Raw genomic sequence first — 25,841 nt, 5'->3', positions numbered from 1 at the left:
GATCATTCCTTCAGGATCTCATTCCTCTTCCTCAAGATCCTCCCCTGACCAGCCAACCCACCCCTTTTCTCACACTTTATTGGGTACAGCTGGGACTCATCAGGGCAAGGCTGTTTTGGGTAATCAACACAGCTGTGACTCATAAGGGTTGGAGTCACCTGTAATTCCTTCTCCTACAGAAAGATTGTTTTTCATTATCCAGCTTTCTGTACTCACCTCAAAATAATTGCCAAATGCTTCTGGTGTGATAAACAAGGAGGGATGTGTGTGACAAGGTGCGTGACAGCTGCTGAAGCTGTACTTCTTTTGGGACTAATGACATTTAGATGTTGCATGGTGATGAGGTGGAGCAGACCTCACTAATGCCATTGACACTCAAGCCAAACAGCCTTTTACATGGTGCTTTCTGTAGAGCCTGGGGGCAAACACTGAGTAACTGGTTTCTGGCCTCTGTGCAAGAGGGCTTACCAGGTTAAAGATGAGAAAGGCATATTTGATTGATTATTAGGCCCTCATCAAGACTTCTCTCCATAAATTCTTCAGTTATCATTATGGTTAGTGTGGGGATCCCTTCCCAGCTCTGAGGGGAGGTGCAATGTAAAATGTAGCAGCAGGTAGCATACCAGTACCTATTTTCTTAGAAGTGACAGGTTTTCTCACTGTTGTCACCTTCCATACCTTCACCCTCAACATCACTCCAGATATATTAAGAGATGGGATAATGCTTGGTATATGGCACACAAATTTTGCCTTAGGTTGCACTTTGAGCTGCAGAGTTTATAGGTGAATTTGATGCACTGCATGGCTCATGAAGGAAGAGTGAAGAGAAATGAGACTGCTATAGAACTGGTAGACTTTGTATATTGAGAGGAGAAAAAAAAATCAGTGCCAATTCTCTTTCAAAATACTGCCTTTTTAATGTGTTCTGCTTGTACAGCCAGATGGCTTTCAATTCCTGACCAACACTGTATAATAGAAATAAAAGCTGGTGCCTGTTAAGATTTTGCTTTCTATCTCTACCAGGTAACTACTGTCCTAAGATGCAGAAAGGAGAAAAATAGAGATAAGATCACTTCTTCAAAATAGCTATGGCTGATGGGGGTGGGGACGGAAGACAAAAGTAGGCAGTTTCTAATGGCTAAAATGCTGTGTTCACAAGAATATTTCAGCCGCTCTGTTTTGTTTCTGGTTTTAAGCAACCCATATATTCCTTAGTAAAAGTAAGCTCAAGCCCTTAAGCTATACTCCTACACAGAACTGCTGGAAGGTGAGTGTCTTGGCATCCCCAAACTTACGCAGTGTTTACAAGTTTACAAAACTAACTGCAGATATCCTGCAGATTGAAAGTGCCGCCCGGCTCTGCCGCAGGGCGCAGAGCTCAACACTGACTGAGTGCATGTCCTCATCAAGCATATTGAAGTCCTGCCTTCAAGGCACATGCGTTTGCCCAGTTCTGCTGTGCTCTGGGGCCAGGCTCTCCTTTCACAGCCTTCTCTCTGTCCAAGACGCCGCCTCTGCTGCTCCCTGCTCCGTTCGCCTTCGGCCTCGGCAGCGTTTGAGTTGCCCTGGTTCGTGTCAGTCTTCTCTCATGACCGGGGCTGCGGCTGGGACCCATGGTGATGCCACCCAGGCCAGAGCGCACCACTCCGCGCCACCCTCCCTACATCCTGCTTTGTTAGGCTTCACCTGCGGTGGCTCAAAAATTACAGGGACGGTGGTGGTGTTTGGGTTGGGGTTTGCGTCTGTTTTCCTTTTCACTGCCCCTCCTCGGCACAGAGGCTGCAGCAGCGGCCACGGGGCGAGCGCCGGAGCCGGGGCGGGGCGGGGCGGGAGGAGGCGCGGCGGCCGCCGCTGTGCGGGGGGCGGGCAGGAGGGCGGGGCGGCGGGAGCCGGGCGTTTGCAGCGAGCGCCTCCGGGCCGGGGGCGAGGCCGCCGCCTGGCCCGGGGGAGCGCCGGCGGCTGCGGTGAGGGGGCGCGGGCGCTGCGGCCTGCGCGGCTCGTCCGGGGAGCGGGGGGAAAGCCTGGCGGGGCAGCCGGCGCGGCGGCGGGCCCGGGGCGCTGAGGGAGGCCCGGGGCGGGGGGCGGGTGTGGGGTCCCGGGGTTGGCGGGCGCCCTGCTCGGTTCCCCCGTCCCCGCGGCCGGGTCCGCCCGCAGGGCCGCGCTGCCCGCGCCGCTCGGCGTTCAGCGAGGCGGCGGCTGAAGGTGCTTCCTGCCGGTCCGGGGGCTGCCTCCTGCCGCGCCCCGGGGATGCTGGGCTGCCTCCTGCCGCGCCCCGGGGATCCCCACCCCGCGGCACCCTAAGAAGTACCTTTGAAGCAGTAAAACAGAGCTGCGCGCTTCGCATTGCCGGCAGCGGTGCTTTCTGCTCGCTGCCCCCGTCCCTGGCTCGCGGGTGCCCGTCCGGTCCCGCGTTGCCCGGCCGGGAGCGCCGCGGGGGCTGCGGCGCTGGCCCCGGAGTGCCAGCGGAACGGGGGGCTGCCGGCTCCCCGCACCCTGGGGACCGGGGCGGAATCTGCGCAAAACAGCAGCAAATCTGATTTTCCGTGCCGGCAGCCACGCGAGCACCGAGCCCCTGTGCCCCGGTGACGCGGTTTGGGCATCGCCAGAGGTAGCGGCTCCTCCGCGCCTCTGCGATTTGCATTGCAGGGTTTGAGAGGCTGTGTACTCGTGCCTGCTTTTGTAATGCTGCTGCCTTAGAGAGCTGACAATTATTGTCAACTTGTAAAAAAACCCAAAGCAACAGTCCTCTAATGGAGCACGAGGCATAATTTAATGACACATTCATAAAAATGTCATGTTTTTGTTTTTAACGTCGGGTAAAGTGGGGCTTGTGGTAACATGGAACAAAGCTGAGAGAAGTAATACTTAGCGATAAATAGCATGAAATTCAAAGGCACAGCTCTGAAGTTTAAAAGAATCAAATACTTAAAAAAAATCCTTGGGATTTGTAGAAACGAAAGTGATTTTACAGGTAAAAAGTCATAACTGCCATTTTATTTTGTGCCACTGTAAGCAAACCACTAATGTATGCATTTTATTAAAAAATATCTGTGTCTGTTTCTACAGATATATTTATTTTTTAATGTATTGTTTCCCAAGGTTATCTGGCCTTTTCTGTGGACGGCTTCAGAGACCATTTCAGGAGTAAGGTAAGAACCTTATGGGCTTCCCTTATAGAAAAAATGGACAAGATCAGTTGTTCATCACTTACGATGAAACTGGCCTTTAGCATAAAGAAGGCTCTAAACCTGTACATTTCAATGTTTTAGGGCATTTGACATCTACAGAATAAGGAAAATTTTGAATAAAAATACATGGAACAGTATTTGTGGTCTTTTTAGGCATCTGAAATGATGGTCTCTTTAATTTTCAATGTCTTGTGCTTTTCAGTGATGTGGAAAAAATTCTGAGCAACAGAATTGAAAGTTCTGGTTTCGTCTAATGTGATTGTTTTTCTTCCTCAAATGGGCATATATGTCCTTAAATTAGCATTTTCATGTATTTAGGTATATTTATTATCAATTTACAACCCTAGCTGCTGTTTTATGCAAGTATATTAGTGGAGAACTGTTCCGACCAAGCTGCATTTTTGTGGTATTTTGATACTTTCACTTTAATGGATGTCTTGCTCTTTCAATGCTAGTTCACTGGTCAGAAATACAATCTCTGTAATTCTCAGCAAAGCATTTGAAGTTATAATCCCTATAATCCTTGTAAAGCAATTTGATGTATGATCTATTTTGAAGCTGTCCTGGTTATATCAGTAATGTGTTTCAGTTTTCTAGCCTGTGTTCATTTGATAAATATTTTTTTAAAATTTTGATATTTAATGTACATTTCATTTAAACTTACGCAGCATTTTTCATATAGTCTTAAAGCTATAGGTACTATGTATTTATCTTAATTGTATAAATTCTCAGTTATACTATTTATAGAAAGTTATACAAAGTTTATATAATCATTTGATTGTGTTGTTGCACTTGGTGCATGGTTGTATGACTAATGCTGCTTTGAGAATATTGGGTTTGGAGAGACTGGTGCCTTTTGACTGTCTCTCCTTCCCATCTGTTTGCTGTTTCCAAGTTTAGAGCTTCTGCAAGAAGCTTGCAAAAAGACTGCATCAAAATTGTCCTTCTCAGAAAGAAAGGAAGCTTTAAGAGTCATTCTGAGCAAGCATTGAGAACTTTATCAGTGGCTGTTAAGTCTGTGGTTTTATATATGCAGATCAGCCATCACACAACCTTAAAGGAACAATATTGTATGAATGGTAAAGTTTATGAAAGACAGTACTATTATTAGATTTAAAGAACTAGAAACACCAAATCCCAACACATTGTTTTCTTTTCACGAGGTGTTTTTTTTTGTTTGTTTGTTTTGTTTTGTTTTAATTTTTTTTTTATTTTCAGTGCTGCATATCAGTACCTGAGATAAAAGGAATGATTAAAAAAACAAAACATGGAAGATGTAATGTTATAGGTGATATGTGAAGTTAAACTTTAGCGCTTTCAACTCTCTTAGGTATCTGCTCTTTAATGCTATAGTTGATTTATTTTTTTTCACCTCTTCCCAAGCAGAAAACTGGAGAAAGTGAGTTTTACCTTGCTTATCCAAATTTGTTTCAGACATCAGTGTTTAATAACAACTTATTGGAATGTATAAACAGGTAAATGAGAGGTGCCTAAACCCAAAAGTTTCTGTTTTGGTCTGGTTTTTGGTCTGGTAATGTCTGGATGGTGCTTCTGTGTCCTAACAGATAAATAGGGTGGTGGTTATTTGCTTTGTTCTTTTTGTTTGCCAGAACAAAATCTTGCACACTTCTTCTGCCTTCTTTTGTATCAGCTACAGAGTAGACCAGCTTTATGATAAGGGCTTGCTTTGGCACATCCAAGAGAATTATGTAACATGATAGATAGTGCTGTTCAGATTAGTTCAGCAAAAAGACTCTCTGTTGACCATTCTATTGTACTAGTTATTGCCTCACCATTTGTAAGCTTTCAGTGTAAAACTTGACTTTAAGTCTAGTAACATTTTGGGACTTAATACAGTTTTTGTAAATGCACTTGCAGGAATGAAGTGGAAGTCAAGTGAATCCTCCTGTGCCCTGCTGAGACGAAATGACATTCATGTTTGTGGTGAATGGAAGTCAGGGCAATGTCTAACATGGGAGGGAAAGACACGGAAGGACCATGTGGCGTGACTCGTTCAGACTGCAGCTCTTCTGCCTGCTTATGGCAGTGCTGGCTATTGTGGTGCTGGTCCATAATTTTTTTCAGTTAGAGGTAAGTGGAGCTTGTTTCTTCTCCAAGATGGCTTGAGCAACATTATTGACTTTCAAATGTAATGTTAGAATTGCCTGACCTAATATTATATTTAGCTATAAATTGGAGTCACAGAAAACTCATAGTAGGAGGCACGTCTGGAGGTATTTATTCCAACATCCTCCTCAAAAGGCTGGTATCAGAGTTAGCTTGGCTTGCAACAGGGTATTTTGACATTTGACAGTATTCAAGGACACTTACATTTCACAACCTACCTAGGCAGCCTGCTGCAGTGTTGCATTCCTCTTAGAAGGAAGAATGTTTGCCTCATCTGCAACAGGAAGTTGCCTCTTACCCTGCTAGAGTGTACTTTAACTCCAGTTCCTCTGTGACTCCCCTGTAAGTAGTGAAAGACTGCAGTCAGATTCCCTTTTGGTCTTCTCCAGATTTAAAAAAAAAAAGATGCTTTGGTTACCTTAGTGTCATTTCAGTTCCCTAATCATCTCAGGGGATCTTAGCTGAAGATGTCAACTTTACTGTGTTGTGGGTTGTCTGAAAACCAGACACAGTGTTCTAGGTATGACTTCACCATGGTCAAGTTGAGGAGAGCTATAACTTTGCTCAATCAGCTGGTTAGGATGTTGTTAATTCCCTGCCACAACGCTGTGCTGCTGACACATGGTGAGTTTGCTGTCTCCTGGATTCCCTAGGTCTTTTCCTGCAGAGCTGTTATTAGCTTGTTTATCTCTGGCCTGTACTGATGCAATTTTTATTTGCCTTTCCCTTTTTTCCTCTGCTGTGTCTCCTGCATATTGCTTCATTGTACTTCTCACTTCAGTGCAGAGGTACTTTGAAACTGCTTAGTCAGTAACCCCAGATTAAAGCCAAGGTGGATGAGGATCTGTCTGAGGGAGCCCTGGAGCTGACCCTGCCCACTGGCTGCCTGCCTGGCCAGGCATTCCAGTGCTGCATTTGGTGGATGAGCTTTGTTGTGCTTAGCCTAACACCTCGTTAAATTATGGCTGTCCTCTGTGCGTGCCAGCCACTCAGTAATTGCTTTATGCTTTTAAAATGTGTATATGCTGCTTGCAGAATCTTCCTTTCTGCGGGCTAGTGAGGCTCAAATGAAACGATCCAAAAGAAGGGCTGTAAAACCCCCTCATCCCACACAAAATACAATTGAACCAGAAGAGGATCGGGTAAGGAAGATGTTTGAGAAGTCTAAAATCACAAGTGACTCAGGATCAATAACTGAAGAATGAGCATTTGTTACATATTCCAGTTCTAGTGGACATATTAAATAAAAACTGCCGATGCTGGTTTTAATTAAAGGAAGCAGGGGTGTTTTTTATGGATTGTGGCAAAGCTGCAGAAGCCCTTGCAGTAAGTCTTTGTAGTTCCTAAATGCATGTATTCAAAAAATCTGGGTGAATATGCAGAAGAAAAATCCATTAGGCGATACTAGATCTTAAAGGTGTTTGCCCTAGTGTTTAAGAAATCTAAACCATAAAGTGACAGAAAGTGTATTAAATCTACAGGAGGAAATGGCACAACATGTTTAATCTGTTTGCTTTTCCCGCATTTCTGCTGTTGGAAACTATTGGTAATCAAAATATTGTGTTTGATGGACTTCTGGTTCAAGTTAGCATGATCCATTTTGTTCAGAAGAGGTAGCTTTTGTTTTCTCTTTCAGTGGTTTTTTTTTTTGGGTTTTGACTTAGGATGTTTCCTGAGGAATGTTGATACTTAGAATTTTAAACTGTTTTCTTTCTATTTTAAAAATTCTTTTCTTAGAGAAAAGGATTGTGGCAGTGCTTTGAGAGTGAAATGGAAAATGCAGGTTGGGTGTTCACTCTGTGGTTTTTCTCACCACTGTCCATGATAAGTGTCTTTGTTGCCCTTTACATGTCTGCTATTCTAAACTCAGTTAGGAATTGTGTTGCTGGTAAACCTTTACACTATAACATGCAACTCTAATCCCTTCTGTTGTCATGACTTTTCAAAATGGATCTGCTCCTGTATTTGTCTTGGCTCAGTTTTCCAGGCAGTCTAATGTAGGCATTTATGCTGATTCTTTTCAGTCAGAGATCAAAGCCAGAGAAAAATCTGATAAAGGTTTCATGGAATATCTGTAACCAAATCTGTTCAGGCTCTGGACAGTGTTGTGGGTTACTATTGAGGATGTGTTTGTAAATGCATCAGACATACTGCTCATCCCCAAATCATCCAGGCCAGCTGGCTAAAGCTCAAGATCTAAGGCAGTTGTCAGCTAGTCTCCCTTCTTTTTTTGCTTTAGGATTTTATACTTTTTCATATTGGGATGTTTCCTCTTAATTTCTGAAACTACTAATCACACCCCTCCTAGTAGTCAAACCCATGTCAGAATTTTACTTTCCTTATATTATGTTTAAAAAAAACCCAAAAAACAACCAAGCTGTCAACAAAATGTTTGGTAGCCAGCTTATTATTTACCTTGCTTTTTATTATGGAGTAACTGTTCCCTTGAGATCACATAGTTGATCCTATAGTACCAGAAGAAATGTTGTTTTGTTTTATTATAATTTTTTTCTGTGAACATAGCCAGACAGATAAAATGTACAGTAATTTTTTGGAAAGCATCAGGATGGTGCCCAAACATTATGTTTTCAGGATGCAGGAGGGTTTCTGTATTTGAACCAGTGGCCTTTAGAGTGACAGAAGCACTTCAGGATTGGTTGTGTGCACTATTTTATTTGAAAGCATCTTGAAGAGAGAGTGTATGGGGAGAAGGGAAGTTTCATGCCAGGACAGCATATGAAGTCAGACAGCTGAAACCGAACAAAAGAACTATGTAACAAAGTTTTAAATTCTTGCTGCTAAATTGCAGGGGCCTACAAAAGATAACTTTATCTTATTCCAATTCTTTCTGGACCATTTGACTGTCAAGTGATGGCTTTTGAGGATTGGCTTTGACACTTAGAGTAGTTTAGCAGCCACTCAAACTGCTGTGAGATGGTAATGATAGAGAACTGATTTCATATCTGTCATAGGCAGCAAAGTACCTGGAGTGTAAAATTACTGAAAACAAGACGACTGACCTTTCAGGAGCTGGTATTTGTTCAGATTCAGATGTTGTCTCCTGGAACTTTTATTTCCCCACTGTCCTGTTGCCTGGGAATATCCTGTGTTGTTCCCTGCTCTGGTGACAGTGACTTACACGGGTTTGCAGCAGCTGATTGGGATGTACCAGGTCAAGGCAGGATTTAACAGCTGGTGGAAGTTACTGGGCTTTGAGATGGAGTTCCACCTTTTTCAGCAGCAATGGAAACACTCAGTCAGCCACCTACATTGTGGTGTTTACCTGAGGACAGGTGTTCATTGCAGATCTTCCCAAGTGCTCTGTGACCCTTCTAGAATATCTTTGAGAGCATTATTTCCTGGGTTAATCTATGTATTGCATCTAATTTTTACTTAGTTGGTGGTGAGAATGCCAAAAGCTGAGAAGATGAGCTGAAACTTCCATTAGTTCTCATAAAAAAGGCAGCTTCCTTTTTTCCTTTCTATGGCATCTCTAATGCAGGAACTGCTAGTGGATTTATTTGTGCTTAACTGACATGTAATATCTTCTGTCCTACCTGTGTTACTTGGCAGATAGCCATTAAATTACTTTGTGGTCATATTTGGATTCTGGTTAGCTTCAAAATGCAATAAGTTAAAAAACAATAATGATAGAAAAAAACCCAACAAAGCAAAAAAAGCCAACCAAACTCCTCCCACACAAACAAAAAACCCTCAAACCCAACAAGCAAAGCCCCTTGGGAATTGCACTTAAAATACATGACCCCCTGAATGGAGTGTACATGGAAGTAAGCTAAGCAGGTGTTATCCAACATGGAGCCTGTAATGAGCACTAAAAGACTCTGTGTCAAAAAGGAAGAGCACTCTTGAGATATCCTCTTTATCTGTTTTTCATAAAGGAATTTTATTTCGTTTTGGCTACTAACTACAGTTGAAAGCACTCAGTTCTGCACAGTCTCGGTATGACAACATAGAGGAGCCAGAGAGATTTGGAAATGCCAAGAGAGAGTAAAAATGGAGTGGGGACAAATTAAGCTAATTATTTACCTCAGGGCAAGCCTTGTTATATCCATAGGGGCAGGAGAACTTAAGTACTTGTTTGGAGCTGAGCCTGGGAAACACTTAAGAAAGGAAGCTGGTTTGGAAAGCTTTTCTCTTCCAGCCAAAGATCTTTGGTGTATTAATTGACTCTGAAGCTTTTTCTGCTTTGACTGAGAGAATCTCTGTGATATTTTCTCCTGTGAATGGTTTACATGCAGCTTATTTTCACACAAAAGCTTATAATTCTGCAATAATACATGGTCCTGGTTGGGCTTGAAAGAGGGCTGTAAAGATGAACAAGGATGATGGAGAAAGAAGGGTCCTTCAGGACCCGTGAAGAAGCTCTGCTTTTACCTTCATGGAGCTTGCCCCTCAGGCCCTTTGAAGATAGACTGAGGAAGTATTTGTGGTATGATCTACTCTGCTGGGTGGGACATAACCTGGAGATGTCGAAGTGACAGTGCTTGTCCTTGTTCTCAGCTGCATACAAGTGAAGAGCTTTGGCCTTATGCTCTGCTAAAAATCTGTGTAGATGGACTGATTTGGAGACATCAAACCATGTTCTGTTTTCTGAATGAGTTTGTTGGCTTGGTGTTCTCTTCACTCTTTCCAACTGAAGGACATAGCTATGCCCCTGGAACGACTTCAGAAAGCCTAGCTAGGCCAGAAATGGCATCTTCTACATCTCTGACAGAAAGACTGGGTTAAAAACCCTGAGGAAAGGGAAAAGGAAGAAGGTTAAAAATAGGGATATGTCAGTTTTTAAGCTGTCTTAGATAGCCATATCTTCTTAATTCTAAAAGATTTGTTTTTCCCATGTCCCCTATCTTGAAGTACCGACTGAAACCCAGAAGCTTTCTCTTGGTAACTTACACTGAAAACAACCATTAATCGTACACACATATTCTCCCTTTCCACCCCTCTTTAGGAAAATGTATAAATATTTCTGCTGAGACTTTGTTACTGGCTTATTGGATGCATCAAAAATATATACCTAACTTTTAAAAATATTTCCATGCAGTATTTTCTGTGTTTATATATATATATATATATATATATATATATATATACACGCATGAGCAAATGAAGGGAAGAAGTTGTGAAGTCATCCAAAAATAGAAACTTGGCTTAATTCAGGAATGCATGTAGGCAAGATTTAAAGTAGAGTTGTGCCTGAGATTCACTCTCAGCTTTGGCTGAAATTCACTGGACTAATAAAAGTAATGTGCAGCATACATCTGCAGCTTGGCTTGCTGTGATAAAAACCAAAAATAATTATAAATTATCTCAGAGGGCCTTCAGGGAACATTTATTAAATCCTGGGTGGGAATATAAAACAAGCAAAAGCTTCTGTTGTGATGCTGACATCTGGTGTATAGATGGGTATGTGTCAATTTGGTTTAGAGCTACAGTGTAGCAATTTACAGTTTCAGGTTTTACAGTTAAAGTGGAAATCAACAAAGATTTTTTTGTATCCATCCTACATCCTCATGTTCTCATCCTCTTACTGTAAAGGTGATCAGAACCAATTTATGTCACAGACTTTTAAGGCCTGCGTGTTTCTATTGCTTGTTTACCTTTCTTCTAAAAGAGTATGTTGAATCTCAGTTTGGTTCAAATGATTTTAGGACACTGCTAATATTTCCATGGCCTAAGAAAGGTTTATAACAATGAATAAAGCTTTAATATGAGTGCTGTGACTTCTAGTACATTACTGAGCAGTTAGTTATGGAGAAAGTAAATGGAAAACACAGGGGTATTGGTAAGTACAATGATATTTTAAAAGGTTTCAAATAATGTGGTTTGAATTTTTAGCAATCTTTCAAATCTAAACTAGCGTGTCATCTGATGCCATGTGAATGGTACACTGGAATAATTTTAACCTTTGCTTGAAAAACTATTTTCCTTCTTTACGAAATAGAACTATAGATAAGTTTTACTATATATACCTGGTAATTAATTGCTCATTAATTGCTAATTTTGTGTGTATTTGAAGGGTATTTTTGGATTTGCTGATTAGAAGTCTCAAGGGTACCCCTGGAGTCTTCAACTGCTATTTTAAAATATTTCCTAATGCTAACCTGCAAAATTATGTGATGTCATAAAGAAGATGGTATCTGCAGTCATTTGCATGAAAATACAGTTTTGGACACTGATGTTTTTGCACAAAATACATTTTTCAGCTGCAGCAGAAGCCCCCTCTCTTAGTCGAGTTTTGTATTCAACTATTTTAATTTTTAAACTCTTGCGTGGATTAGGGGATGCTTTGCTTTCTGTTTCATTTGGTAGAAGCAGCTGCATATAGATTTTAATATCTTATAAATAAACAAGCAGGTTCTCTGCCTGTTCAGTCCTAGCTTGTCCTACGCTGTTCTACTTGCCACCTGGCTCATGAATTCATTGTCCCACAAGGATCTGGGCTTTTGTTCTTTTATTTCTTTCAGTGTGCACATTACAGGGAGACATGCATTTCAGATAATTAGCCAAGAAGCGATGTGAGTGTGACCAGATAAATGACTGCAGCTGCTGCTTGCAGCAGACTTCTCTGCAAGGCATGTGCAGGGGATGCATCAGCTTAACCTGCAGTGCAACCTCTCAAAGAAACCCTATTTCCTTCTATTACATGGGGCAGCTACTGCGCTTCATGACGCTCCAAGACGAAAGCGTTACTGCAGAAGAAAAGAAAACATGAGTTATAACTTAATCATCCAACCTTTTGTCATTTTTTTTTCACATTGCTGGTATTTAGAGAGTATGCTGGTAGCTGAAGCGCTGGCCTACGTTGGATGTGATCTCTTTAAAAGCTTGTTTGCCAAAGCAGGGTAACCACCGGTTGCCCACCTGTTTCCTTAGAAATCCCGTGGTCAAAGTAATAGATTTGGGTCTTCTAGTGAAGTTGCTTCATTTGGTCAGCTTCAAAGCTCTGTAAAGCAAAGCCCAGTTCTTGGGATCGTTTCCTGACGAAGCATCCATTACTCACAGTGTTTCATTTCACAGCACGGCTTCAGGTAATCTTTTTCTCCCCAGCACCTGGATGATGACGCAGTTTCAGGATCAAATTGGATAACAGAGAACAATGTCCAGCACTCTCTGTCACAGACAACCAAAACTACCAGGAAGCCTTACTGTGGGTACACGCAGCAGGCCTTGTCCAAAAGGGAACAAGCGGAGCAGGAATCGTTGCTTGCTGCAATACAGTGGCCAAAGCCCCCGGATGGCAAAATCGCCTTTGCACAGAGCACTGATCCCACACACAGTGACTTTGTGATTGTGAAACCCAGCAGGTTCTTCAAGGTGGGTGATCAGTTAGAGGTACTCGTTCGTATGAAGGATTTCCAAGGAAAACCCAAGCAGTATGGTGGAGACTATTTACAGGCACGAATTCACTCTCCCGGGCTGAAAGCTGGAGCAGCAGGAAGGATTGTAGATTGCCGTAATGGCCTTTACAAAGTCTTCTTTACCTTGCTTTGGCCAGGAGAGGTCAAAGTTTCTGTGTCGCTTGTCCATCCGAGTGAAGCAGTCCAAGTCCTCCTGCGCTTACGAGAGGAGAGGCCAGACAGAGTCTATTTCAAAAGCTCATTCAAGTCTGGGAGGTATTCAGAAACTACAGAGTGCAACGTTTGCTTGCCTGGAGGTCTCCCAGTCTGTAACTTCACAGATCTCTACACAGGTGAGCCGTGGTTCTGTTACAAGCCTCGAAAATTGTCCTGTGCCAGCCGAATCAGCCATGCCAAAGGTGGATATCTGAAAGGTCTCCTGACACAAGAGGAAAGCCTCTTTTTCCAAAGGTGTGTATGTTGTTGTATTTATATATGTTCAGTCAGGTTGTTTTGTTTGGGTTTTTTTTATACAAACTTTAGCCTATTGCTTAAATACAGCATAATTGCCTTAGAGGGGGAGTGTGTCTGCAGGACCTGGTGTTTGGTGTTTGTTGTTGAATAGTCTGTTCCCCTCCATTCAGCTCTGCAAGAATCTTAGACAGCAATCTTAAAGAAACTTGGCATGTAGTTCTCTTTTTGTGCTACTGAATTTCACAGGATCATGCTGCCTAAATCTGGTGGTGGTTTGGGGGACTGCTTCCTTATTTTCTATTTCCATACCTACACTTGCAGTATCAGTAACAATGCTTTGAGAAGTATTTTTGGCCAAATGTAGACTGCCTAAAAAGGGTGTGGGTTTTAGGCTTATTTTTACAGAAATTACCAATTGTTTTTGTCCTCATCAAAAATTACCTTAAATGTGTTCCTTGTTGCTCAATATGACTTTCAAATCTTAGAAACACTTTTCATAAAGAAAACACCTGGTAGAACACATTGCTGAGTGATACCCATGCAATTGGAAATGATCTGTGCATGTTACTTCAAGTGTCAAACTGAATTAGTTTCACAGTCATATTTTATTTCTGCATTCAGCATTAAAAAAAAATACCCCAACCATCTCTTATTGCCTGGGTACACGTGACAGAACTACTTCTGTATGAAATTACACAGCTGAATTTAGATAAAGTTAGTTACTGTGTAGTGTCAGAGTTGTAGTTGTAGGCTACTGCCTTGCTTTCCAACAAAGATGTTGTAGGGAAATCTTTTGGTACTATGTTCACTTGAGGTCTAAATTGGGAAAGATTTTAGAGTAGCAGCTCCAAATAATCTTAATCTAGGAAAGAAGATGTGTATGTTCATAACCAAGACTAGAAATAAAAAGTAAGCATCAGTGGAATTTTTTTTTGGCCCTTCCATATCAAGTTTGTAAGTGGGTCTTTTGACTTCTATGTCTCTGCCAGTCCACCTGTAAAATATAGCTTATATTTATTGGTGATGTTTCCATATGGGAATGGGAAAGCTGTTTTTCCTAGTTTTGTTTTGATTGTTTGTTTGTTTGTTTGTTTCATTCAGCTCTGAGATCCTTGACCAAAGTGGCTTATGGAAATTCCAAATAATTTGTTTTTTAAATGGAGAAGAAAAAAATTAGCCAAGGGTTCTCTTCAAAACAGTAGCAAAAGACAGAACAAGAGCTCAGTATTAGTCAGCTGAGAGCTGCTGCTGCGGCCCTGTACCCTTGCAGTGGGTTTGTCACCACATGTTCTGCAAGCTGGGAACATCTTTGGGGCAAATCCCCAAAAGCTTCCTGCAGTTGCAGGAAGTTCCAACCTCTGACCGTTTGATTGCTTTATTGAGATTTGTTTTGGTACACGTGTGCACAAGATTTGTGTCAGTGCCATGAAATTTTGAATTTGGATTCAGAATGAGATGGTGGTCTCAAAGTAAATGCAGAGTGAATTCAGCAGGGTAAACTTAGAGTAAAAATTTGTAATACTGTGTGCTTATTTGAAGTGGAGTAAGAAAAAATAATGAGATTAATATTACCTTTAAGTTTCATAGTAACTTTTACAAATATTGCTGTGTTCATTTTTTGTTCAAGTGATGTGAACATCAAAAGGCCGATACTCTCCAGTGGACCTGATTCAGTCATCGTAAAGCCCAAGGCATTTGCAGGTAAAGTAAACTGCTTAAGATTCTTGTTTGTAATTCATAATTAAATTTATAAAAAGAGCCACAGGCATCAAATAATAATTTGGGGTTTTTTTTAGCATGGCAAAAATATCAGTATCAGATTTCTGTTGAGATGATGAAGGCCCTTGGGTGTCAACTGTAATACAAGTTCAGAAATCATGAAAATCTTTTTCCAAAATTACATACATAAATGGGATTTTTAGCAGAAAGAAAATCAAGAGAGAAGCTTGTTCTCTTGCCAAAAATGTCTTTCATTTCTCCTAGCATTTACTTACACTGTAAAATGTCTTAGAATAACTGCTTACCAAACTCTCAATCTGATGAAAACAGCTGTCTGATGTTTCTTAATTTCTTCCTATGTTAAGAATGTTGCCTAGCAGATTTGATAACTTGCATTCAAGTATTGCTATAATTTGTGTTACCACAGGATGTCAGAACCTACCATTCTAGTTGTTCTGTGCCCTTTCTATGAACAGAACACAGTCTGTACTAAAGTAAACTCAGAGGTTTTTATCTCTTTCATATCCAAATGCAAGCTTTTTATGCTTCTAAATAAAATGTGATACACAGAGAATTATTTCTTAAATGAAAACTTTCCATATTTTTTTTTCTTAAGGTTCTAGGAGACTTTTGAGCTAGAGTTACTGACCTGAGCAAGGAAGTCTGAAGAGAAGGCAATTTACAGCATTTCTTTCTTTTAGTTTCACTGTTTGCTAAAAAAATACAGTTCTGCTACTGGGCTTGTAGCATTTTACCCTCCCTCCCCCCCTTTTCTTTTTCCAGATCCTTTAGCTGATGTGTTTTTGTAGCTATTTTTATCTTGTATATTTCCTGACAGAAACTGCTGCAAATTCAAAATTTGATTGTCACCCTTCTTCCAGCACCTATGAATGATCAAAACCTGCCTACAATGTACTGAGGATTAATTCTGGGTTAAAAAGTGTTGATAGGTGTAGCACATTTCCTCAGGGAAATTCCTTTCAAGTACAGCAGTCTCTGAATAAATAAACTGAACTTATTGGTATAATGCTCATGATTGTATGGATTTGTTAGGACTGATGGTACAGGCAAACTCGTTGTTCTGTTGTTCTTTTTGTCCACATTTTTCTGTGTGGTGTTAAATGTAGATCAAGTTTTTTAAAACCTATTTTTTTTATGAAATACAAGTTATTTCTATCCTTGGTTTTTAACTTCAGATTGGGGCTTTTATTCTCGTCTATAAAATCTCAAAGTAAGGGCCAATTCTGAATTCTGGGCCAAAACTGGCATGATACTCTGCACAGACTTGAAATGCTGATTTACTATGGGGCACCAAAAACTTGTTCTGGTACCACTGTTTTTTTTTTATATATATATACACACACACACACGTAAAAGGTAAAATATTGAATTGCTTTTACATCAAAACTTAGAATCAAACAAACTCAAGTTGTGAATTCACATTAAGAATAAGCCTTTAACTGCATGACCATGTGAAGACTTTTTTTTCCTTTTTGCTGTTTATAAATATTGGATGAGTCCACATTATTAGTTGGGTTTTTTTTTTTTTTTTCTTCCTTGTTCCTGCTGTCAGATTTAAAGAATCATCCACAGATAGAATTTTCTGATGGCTTTGTTCAGTGGTAATTGTGATTATATTATTTGTGTTATACAAACAGAACAGTGGTTTGCTTTTTAGTGTCCCTGTGAGGTCTAAGGAGGTTGACATCCTCTAACCACTGAGGTTATTAACATCTACTAATACAACATGCAGAGGCTTGAATAGAAAAAGAGCAATTAAAAATGCTTGTTAGGAAAGATGGTTATGGTTGGTTCTCTCTGTGTTAAAAGGAAGCATCTATCAGAGGGTGCTTTTGGGCCCTGGAATTCCATACTTTTACATAATTTGAACAGTCCCTGGCATGATTTTGGCCACAGCAAGGTGTGCTCTATCAAACAGCTATAAGTTATGACAGGGCATGGACTGTTCTTAGCAGTCTCCACACCAAGGTGAGTAGAAGTGTTTAGACAGCTGTAAGTGTCTGCTTCCAGCAGCTGGTGTTGGGGCTGGGGAAGATGTCCGTGCTCATTCAGCTATTTGAATACACAAATGGCGAAGGAGGAACGTGAAACAGCCTCGCAGAACTTTGCTGTGCCAATATCACCCTGGTTACTGAGAGAAAGATGCAATATTTGGCTGATATAACCATGAGGTTGCAGTTTCCCTTTCTGTAATCTCCTGTAATTCTGATACCTTTGCTTGCAAGGTGGTGTTCAGCTTCTGCAAGTTAAAAAGGCATCCTGTGGAACCGAGCTTCCCTGGTGTGTATTTGCTCCTCAGGAGGCTGCCTGTCCCAGGCAGTAAATGGGCATGGGGCTAGATAGCAGAGAGAAAGTACGAAATCCATGGAATTAGAGACTCTCATAATTACCATATTCAAATGGCAAATAAAGCATTTTTGGTCATAGCTTTAATTCTGGCATTTTCTGGGTTTGGAGGCCTTCTGGTTCAGACTTTACTCTTCTAGAGTGCCAGGATACGCGTTACTCCATAGAAGTAGTTTTTGGGTGGTGGTTGTAGTCTGTTTGGGGGTTCGGTGGGTGTTTTTTGGACGTTCCTCTGGGTGTTTGCAGGTTGTCCCCGCGGGGTGGTGTCCCGCCGGGCAGCGCTGCGGCGCGCGGGCCGGCCGCTGGAGGGCAGCAGAGCGCCGCGGCACCGCGCCGGGATCCGCCCGGGACGGGGAAGATGCTGCGCTGCTCTCGCTGCTTCCGCTCCTCCCTGCCGGGCGAACCCAGCGCTGAGCGCTTCCAGCGCAGGGAGACAGGTGTCGGGTACGATTGGACATTAGCGGCAGGGACACCGTGTAATTTAAACCAGGTTGAACCATTATCGGCCACCCAGCTCTCGTCAGCGCTGACTGGCTACGTGTCCGTGAAGATTTATGGAGGCTGCTTTGGTTGCATGTTAGTTTCAAAGGATTTTTCTCTTCCAGATTCAAGCAGTATGGACAGAGCTGAAGATCCCACAGCTTCCCCTTCTGGTTATTATTATGAAGACCAGTGGAGGTCCAGAACACATTGGATCCATAATTTTAACAAATCAGATGATATAACAGAGTGCTTACAAGGAAAAGTAATCCACTTGTTTGGAGACTCTACAATAAGGCAGTGGTTTGAATATTTGACAGCATTTGTTCCAGGTAATTTTTTCTTATTTAGCTTTGTCCTTAAGGACCTTTACAAAGCCTTATTTCTCACATCTCAGACAGAGAGCTGGTTTTACTGAGTGACAGTGACAAAACAAAGGAAGAGGAAAGAAAACCTCATCAGAAGCCCTGGCAGACAGTCAAATGTTTGAGCAGACACTGGAAACACCTTGGTCTTGTGAGTGGGGCCACCAGGTATCTGTGAAGTTGTCCTTGTAATGGGACTGCTGCTGTGGTTGTGAGTTAAAGTGGCCACCCCAGGAGGCATGGCAGGAAGTCACTTGGGTTGCCTCTTGAAGGCCTTGCAGCATCTCAGTCACAGGAGAGGTTTTGGAATGAAGTAGCAAATTACCTCCATTGCTGTTCATAGGTTTTGGGGCCCTTTTCTTATTCAAGTTACTTAAATAGAAGAATTTCAGTTGCCGATTAAATATTCCTGCCTCCCTCATCCCTTTCCCCTGAAGCACTTCAGTTGTGTTGGAATACAGTCTTTGAGCTGCCTTAATTCAAAAAACTTGAAGTAATCTTTAAATTTAATGGAGTCTTAAAATTGCTAGAAGGGTTCTTGTGAACCCTGGATTCAGAGAGTAACAATGACTGCTTGAAAAATTTCTTTTTTACATGAGAGAAGGAAATAGTTTGGGAAACTTGGAAAAGGCATTGACAGCCTTATGAAATCCAAATGTGCTGTCGTGCACATTTCAACACCCACAAACTCCACTCTGAAAAATGATGCTCACCTTCTGTTCAGAGTTCTTTGAAATATGTTCAGATTTCCGCATCTACTCCTGCTTTGCCCTGTGGTCTAAGCATCTGGACAGTTTAAAAGTCCTTGCACCGTCTTTCACTAACGCTTGCTCCTGGGCTTTCAGATCTAGTGGAATTTAACCTGGGGAGCCCTAAGAACGTGGGTCCTTTCATGTCCGTGGACCTGAAGCACAACATCCTGCTGCAGTTCCGCTGCCACGGGCCGCCCATCCGCTTCTCGACGGTGTTCACCAGCGAGCTGCGCTACATCGCCAACGAGCTCAACAATATCGTGGGCGGCAGGAACACCGTCGTAGCCATAACCATATGGTCCCACTTCAGCACCTTCCCCGTGGAAGTGTACATCCGGCGGCTCAGGAACATCCGCAGGGCCGTCGTTCAGCTGCTGGAGCGCAGCCCCAAGACTTCGATCGTCATCAGAACCGCTAACGTTCAGGAGCTCGGGCCGGAAGTGAGCCTCTTCAACAGTGACTGGTATTCCTTTCAGCTCGATTCTGTCATGAGGAAAATGTTCTCAGGAATTGCTGTGCACTTTGTGGATGCTTGGGAAATGTCTGTGGCTCATTACTTGCCACATAACCTGCACCCTAATGAAATAATTGTTAAGAATCAAATAGATGCATTTTTATCCTATGTGTGTCCTCTGCAAACTTAGCACAAATGGGTGTCCCTATGTTGTCTCTTGCTATAGCCGAAGTACAGTTGCTCTTTTGAGCTGTGGATTGAGGCCGGATGATACGGAGAAACTCCGGGTACTGTACTTGCGTGCAGGATAAGTAGGGTGGCCTTAAGTCTGGGTAGCTGTGAAGGGTGGTAAAGAGGGGTTGACTCTTCAGGCCATATCTTCCTGCAAGGTTGATTCCTTCAAGCTTATCATTCATACCTGAGATTATTAGAGAGCACCTTAAATTAAATTGGCAGGATTCCATAAGAAGCTATTTGGGTTATTAGCTTTACTAGTTGTCTGCATTCTACGCCTAATTTAATCCGTGTGACACTGATTCTGTTGCCAGGGTCGTGTTGCTCAGAATGGTGCGTGAAACCTGGGAAGGATTTTGGGAGTGGTCTTTCTCTCAGTATTCCAGAGCTTAAGGGCTGTCTCCTCCAGTTGTGTGTCAGAGAAGCAGAGTGTCTGTTCTTGTTTCACAGTCCTAACTAGAAACATGAAGGGAGCGTACCAAAGTCACAAATAAGGAAGCACAATCACAGTATCTGTAGAATTAAGTCATGAAGAATTTGCTGAAATTTAATCAGGCACACTAATTAGCCACCTTTGTTGTTTACAGATGGCTGCTAAATAGCTCAAATAGCCGGTATTTTAGTTTGGTTTCCTGTACTACTGATTTTTTTTTTTTTTTTTGAGTTTTGATACACTGTCTACTTCTTGGTTTACTGTAGTGAGGATATGTGTGTTTTACAACCTCAGTGAAAATGCCATCTCAGGCAGTTTCTGCAGGTTCAAGTTGCGGGCGCACCTACTTGAAGCTTAAAGCATTTGCTAGTGAAAGTGTTTCATTTGCCAGTGACCGAGTTTCCATCCCCTGCCAGCTACCGCTGTTCCCTTGCGGGCTGCCGGCGATGGCACTGGTGCGTCCTTCTCTCGCTGCGTCTGCGCGGGGAGGCCAAGTGACCCGAGGGCCCCCGCTGTGCTTTGGCTCCGGTGGTCAAGGCCATGCAGTGACTGCTCTTCAGGATCTGGCAGCTCTGTCATTTCTTCAGGAGCTTCACTGCTGCAGTATCAAAGGTGGAACACCCTGCACCCAAAAGCCAAGCGCGCCCAGGGTTGCCTTCGTGGATCTGCTTGGCACAGACCCAGGTTTGCTGGGCTCAGAGCTGGTGGCTCTGCGGCCTCCTGGCCAGGTGTTTACTGCTGCTTATTTGATTGAACCTGTCTACAGTTTTAACTAGAAGCACTTTGAAAACAGTTTTTTTTAAACTCAACTCCCAGATTAAACCGTAGAGAAGTGTTCCATGCTGTCTTATTTTTGGTTCCACCCAAGCTAAAGCCAGTCTTCACTGGCTTGTGTAAAAACCAAGTTGAATCTTTGTGAGCAAACTGAGAAGATTAGTAAGGCAAATTGGCAGGTTGCACAGAGTGAAATAATCAAAATGTCCTTCTGTTAGAGAAGATTGCTCCCTTGTTGGGTTTGCTGCTCTCCTAAGGAGAGTTGTGCTCTTATTGCCAGAGCCCTAAGAGAGCCAATGCTACCAGCTACAGCAATTTCTTATTGTGTTTATTTTAAAGGGCAACTGAGAAGTGGTTTAAAAACAAATATAAATGATTTTAGCATGTAAAAGGCATCAGTGTTATCCATCTATAAACTTAACAGTTTAAACATGTCTGGAGGAATTGTGTACACTGAAATAGCACCTATTCTTAGCTTTTCAAATCAGCAATTAAGAGGTCCAATTTGCTGGTTCCCACCGACAGCTGCCTCACACAGCATCTGCCCGTACATTAGCATCAGGTAACTATTTCTTACTTCAAATGTATGGCAATGGCAATTTATCCTCTGCTAAAAAGAGACCACACCAATTCAGGTCTGGGAAAGTAAACTACCACAATGGAAAATTACCTTTCATCTTTTCCAGGTGTGATTTTTTTTTTTTTTTTTTTATAGGTAAAGACTTTCATCCTGAATAACAACTCCATCCTAATAATACTCATGGAAATAGGACTTCAGACTTACTTTGAAGGAAACCACTTAATTTGTGGACTGACCATTAGATTTAACTCATAAAGCCATATTGTGTCTGAAAATGTTGTGGCTGCATGTGTCTTCTCTGTGTGTTGTAGTGCTTGCTACTGCTCTTCAACAGCAGCTTTATATCACTGTTAGCTACCAAGCACAGAGAGAGAAGGAAATATTCTTTTGAATGCTTTGACAGTTGAGGGAAAGAGAACAGGCCTGCTGTTAGCAAAGGTGTCTAATTGCCTTCTGGTAGAACCTCATCCTTTAGATTAATTAGATTAATTTTTTTAAGTAACAGGTGAAGTAACTTATCGGTAATGAACTTCAGGGAAATTGCCAGTTGATTTAGAATGAGGATCAAGGTTTTATTTCTTTGGACTCTGAAATAGACAGGGAAGAGAAATGAAGAAACTGAGGATTTACCCAGGCTAGGGAATGCTGTGCTTTTAGATGTCATTCCAGGTGATTTATGAACAATTTTTCATTTCTATTCTCATCTTGTTACTGTTGCACCAGTTGTGTATGTACAGGATAGGCAAAACAGAAGCAATAAAATATTTTTAAATAATTTTCTTTAAACTTCTAAATGGATTTTAATAGGGACTTAGGTTAAGATACTGGTTATTTTTGAAGTTAATTAATGTGAAACAGGACTGGAAAGGAATTCCTCAGCATCTGTTAAGCATCTTCCTCGACACAAAAAATTAATTCACAAGGTTTTTCAAAGCCCCGTCTTCCTTTTCTTTCCATTTTCTTCCTTTGTAAGGAAGAAATTGTATTGATGTTTTTATTCTTGTACTGATCATTTTGATTATTAATCTTTCAATATTTTTTTTTAATTTCATCATTCAAAATCCAGCTCTCTCAAATTCCAGTGAAAGAAACTATTTTTATCGTGTTTATTAGAAGATTTCAGAATAATTTTTAAATAAAATTAGTAAACTCCATTTTTTATATATTAGTGTTGCACTGTAATATTTTGAGAGTCTTGTTTCTCATGTATCTCTTCTTAGGCTGATTTTTTCCTTCTAGAAATTTAGTAAAAATATTAGTTGAATTGTTGATAAAAAGGGAGGATATAAAACAAAAGTTTCCCTTTTTTCAAGTTTTCAGTTGCTTCTAATTTCATCTGCAATGCAGCACTCCTTCGTGAGATTTAAATCACTGTTTTTCATTGTTTTACTTGTTAGAGGTAAGCAATTAAAAATGGAAACTTTGCTTACCGCAAGTGTCTGTACAACTTTTTATGTACTACAGGTGACAATTTCATGTGTACATGACAAAAACGAAGGTTTGAAGTTGCCTTCTAGAGGGGGGGAGGACACTGGGGTTTTGTTTTGGTTTTGTTTCAGAAGTATGCGTTAAAACATTCTTCCATTCATGACAGTTTAAGTAATAGCAAAACTTCAGTCACAATTCTGTTTTTCATTTATAAAGCACTTACTCCTTAAGTTCAAATCATTTCATATATATTTAGACTGTTTGGAAGGCACTTACTTTGTGTTGAGAGCAGTGAAGAACTCTGTGTGTTGGAGAAAGAACTTGTTTTTTTCTAATATATGTATGTTAATGTAATGCTTACAATATGCAGAAGGCTCTACTGTCTTATTTCCTGATGTGATCAGAAAAACAATTTAAATAGCCAAAAAACTCAGAGAACGAAAAGTTCTTAATAAAGAGGGCAAGTTTACTTGAACCATTTAATCTGATTTAATCTCAGTTTATCTTTTTTGCTGTAACCCTACGTCCTTTTTATTTTTACAGCTGCATAATAATTCCCTTATTTTGGGGTATTATTTGGTTTGTACATTAAAATCACTCTTAAGTGATTTTTTTTTTTTTTTTTTTTAGGTGATTGGTACTTGGAGAGGGGTGGTTGTGCCTGACATGAGACCTAGCACTGATGCTCACTCATATTTCCCTCTGTTGGTGTATTCAACACATAATATAAGCTTCTACATAATCTAGGCTTCCTTCTTTGAGGGCTTTTGCAGCCCGAATGACCCACAGGAACTCCTTAAACCACTTCATTTTAAAAAATGGTGAAGAGCAGATGCAGCATAGTCATTGCTTCTCTGTTTTATGAACAGTTTTTACTTAAATAATGGAAGAGAAATTGCGGAGAGATGCGTCCTGTGGGTCAGTGAGAGTGTTCGAGGGCTGTAGGGCATCCTGTGCTGGCGGGCTGTCTGTCCACGGCCCCGTGAGCCCAAGGGCTGTGTTTGCAGGGTCGTGGGGAGAGGGAGAGAGGGGCTGCCTGGCACAGACTGGGGAGTCTGGGATGGACCAAGGGTGGAGGATTTGGGGGATGTCCACTGGCTTGCCTTTGAGTCAGCTTGCAGCCAAGGTTCGTAGCTGGGAATGCAGTAAGCGGGGTGTGATGCCCTTTGTGCTGGTTCCTGATGCACGTAGCCAAAAATAGCCCGTTTGGCCAGGCTAAAAATCCCTGAATGACAAAGTCCTGCTGGCTAGGAGAGAGTGCTGAGGCCGTACGGCCAAGTATCTGTTCTGTTTTTCTGTTCCCCTCTCGTGTGGTGAGTGCTGAAGGGGGCAGGGCAGGGGCCAGGGGTGTGACCTGGGAGCTGCTCACAGGTTCAGAGCTGGGGCCATGGCCCAGCCTGCTCTCACCAGTCCCAGTGGCCCCGAGGGGACAGGGCAAAGGCAAAGCAGCTCCCTCCCAGCGTTTGGCTCCGGAAACCGTATTAAAGATGTGCTGCCGTCGTGTCCGACCTACATCAGCCTTCACTCGGCCAAAAATGAGTGAGAGAGGCTGTGAAGTAGGAGCTGCTTTTCTGTGTGGTGCTAGGTCAGGCCCCAGGCCTCCTCAGAGGGGCAGTGAGAGTGGGGAGTAGGACAGAGAGGGGAAGCAAAAACGTAGGATGCAGTTAAGGAAAAACAACATGCAAAGGTCTTGCTGTGTGACACCAGGGAGAGGAAGAAGGTTGGGTATTTGGTCATGTGGAGATTTCCAAAGGAAATACTGATGTGTATGGGCCAGGCTCATTCATCTGAGATAGCACACTGAAGGCACATAGATGTATTGCTCCACGTTTTAAAAAAGGAACAGTTCTTCCCACCCAGGCTGCTCACCCACCTCTTCCTCTCTGCCCTTCTGGCCGCAATGACACAGCAATCATGTTAGGCACAGTTCCAAACTCTGCTTGCAGCTGGTTTGAAACCATGTGTATTGTGTTCTCTCACATAGCTGTAGATGTGACAGATATCATAGCTGGGGAACTTTTTAAAAGAAACCCAAAGCACTTGTGATGAAGATAAGGAGGAGTGCACACACAGGTTTTCTTCATGTGCCAAGTGCTCCTCAGAGGTTATGCTGACTCAGAGGAGGCATGTAACCTGCCTGAGATGGCATAGGTTGCTTGGCAGGGCAGGGGCTTGAGCCTCATCCATCAGACACAGGGGCAGGAGGCTCACCAGGGCAGTTAAAAAGCCAAAACAACACGGTTTCTAATCTGGTTGGAATGGGGCTTCTTGTGTTCATCCCGTGGTTTAGCCCTGCATCCCCAGTTAGCAGCGTATAAGGTAACTTCTAACATCAGCTGTCCTATTTACGGTGCAACATCAGAGTATCTGAAATCAGGAAAATGTTTTATGTCTTTGAATCTGCGTCTTTGAGTCTTCCTGAATTGGTAATTCACCACAGTGCTTGTCACCCAGATCTGCACTCTTACGTAAGGGAACCTAGCTTGTATCTGGGCAGTGATTCTAAAATCCTGTCCCAATTGCTGTGTCCTCCCTCACTGTTGGTGTTACGAGCCTCTCGTGGGCATATTCAGTAGCCTTCTGGGGTGATGCAAGCTGGTCTGCTCTGTGAGTCTGTCATGGTGAATTGTACAGGAGCTTCTCTGCTTGGAAGGTGAAAGAGAGATTTTGTGGGGGAATGCTAGAGAATTGAGTGTACGAGTTATTTTCTGTGTGCACCAGATTGCAGAGTGAGCACGTCACTAAAACTCAGTGAAAGTGCAACGTGCCCTCCCCCACATCCCAACTCTGACAGCTGGCATGGGCTTAATAAATTAATCCCTTAATTAATGTGGCCAGAAGAGGGCTTTGAGGCACTGAAAAAGAGCCTGGGATGGCTCTCAAATGAAGAACATAAGCCACAACATATTTGTCTTGGTGGTGGTTTGTTTTCTAACTCCTGCGTAGTTTGTGTTTTGAAAACAGATGTCGCAAATACCGCTGGAGGCTCTTTGACTTAAGTTTGTTTGAGAATGAAATCAATTGATGACATAGATTTGATAACTCTCAGATTGAAGATTATGCTTCAGAGGATGATTTTTCCCTCCCAAAAAAATCCTTTAAATCTGA

The 25,841-nt window shown here is 42.1% G+C and overlaps 1 protein-coding gene across 5 annotated transcripts; it reads left to right on the top strand.

The window, feature by feature from the left end:
- The first annotated feature begins 1,445 nt into the window (after positions 1-1,445).
- On the top strand, positions 1,446-23,221 carry NXPE3 (neurexophilin and PC-esterase domain family member 3). 5 transcript variants are annotated; one of them, XM_058419417.1, is made up of 8 exons: positions 2,590-2,608; positions 3,100-3,149; positions 5,067-5,279; positions 12,384-13,144; positions 14,775-14,848; positions 17,839-18,045; positions 18,924-19,293; positions 21,441-23,221. In XM_058419417.1, the coding sequence occupies exons 3-8, from the start codon at positions 5,187-5,189 to the stop codon at positions 21,442-21,444; spliced, it is 1,509 nt and encodes a 502-aa protein (XP_058275400.1). In that variant the 5' UTR covers positions 2,590-2,608; positions 3,100-3,149; positions 5,067-5,186; the 3' UTR covers positions 21,445-23,221. The 5 variants fall into 5 exon arrangements, with proteins under 5 accessions (XP_039912207.1, XP_039912206.1, XP_058275400.1 ...); XM_040056273.1 differs by lacking the exon at positions 2,590-2,608 and adding an exon at positions 1,446-1,568 and having other exon boundaries at positions 18,924-23,221; XM_040056272.1 differs by lacking the exon at positions 2,590-2,608 and adding an exon at positions 1,889-1,964 and having other exon boundaries at positions 18,924-23,221.
- The last annotated feature ends 2,620 nt before the right edge of the window (positions 23,222-25,841 follow it).

Source organism: Hirundo rustica, chromosome 2 (assembly GCF_015227805.2).
Source record: "Hirundo rustica isolate bHirRus1 chromosome 2, bHirRus1.pri.v3, whole genome shotgun sequence".
Lineage (NCBI taxonomy): Eukaryota > Metazoa > Chordata > Aves > Passeriformes > Hirundinidae > Hirundo > Hirundo rustica.
This window is presented reverse-complemented; position numbering and strand designations above follow the sequence as displayed.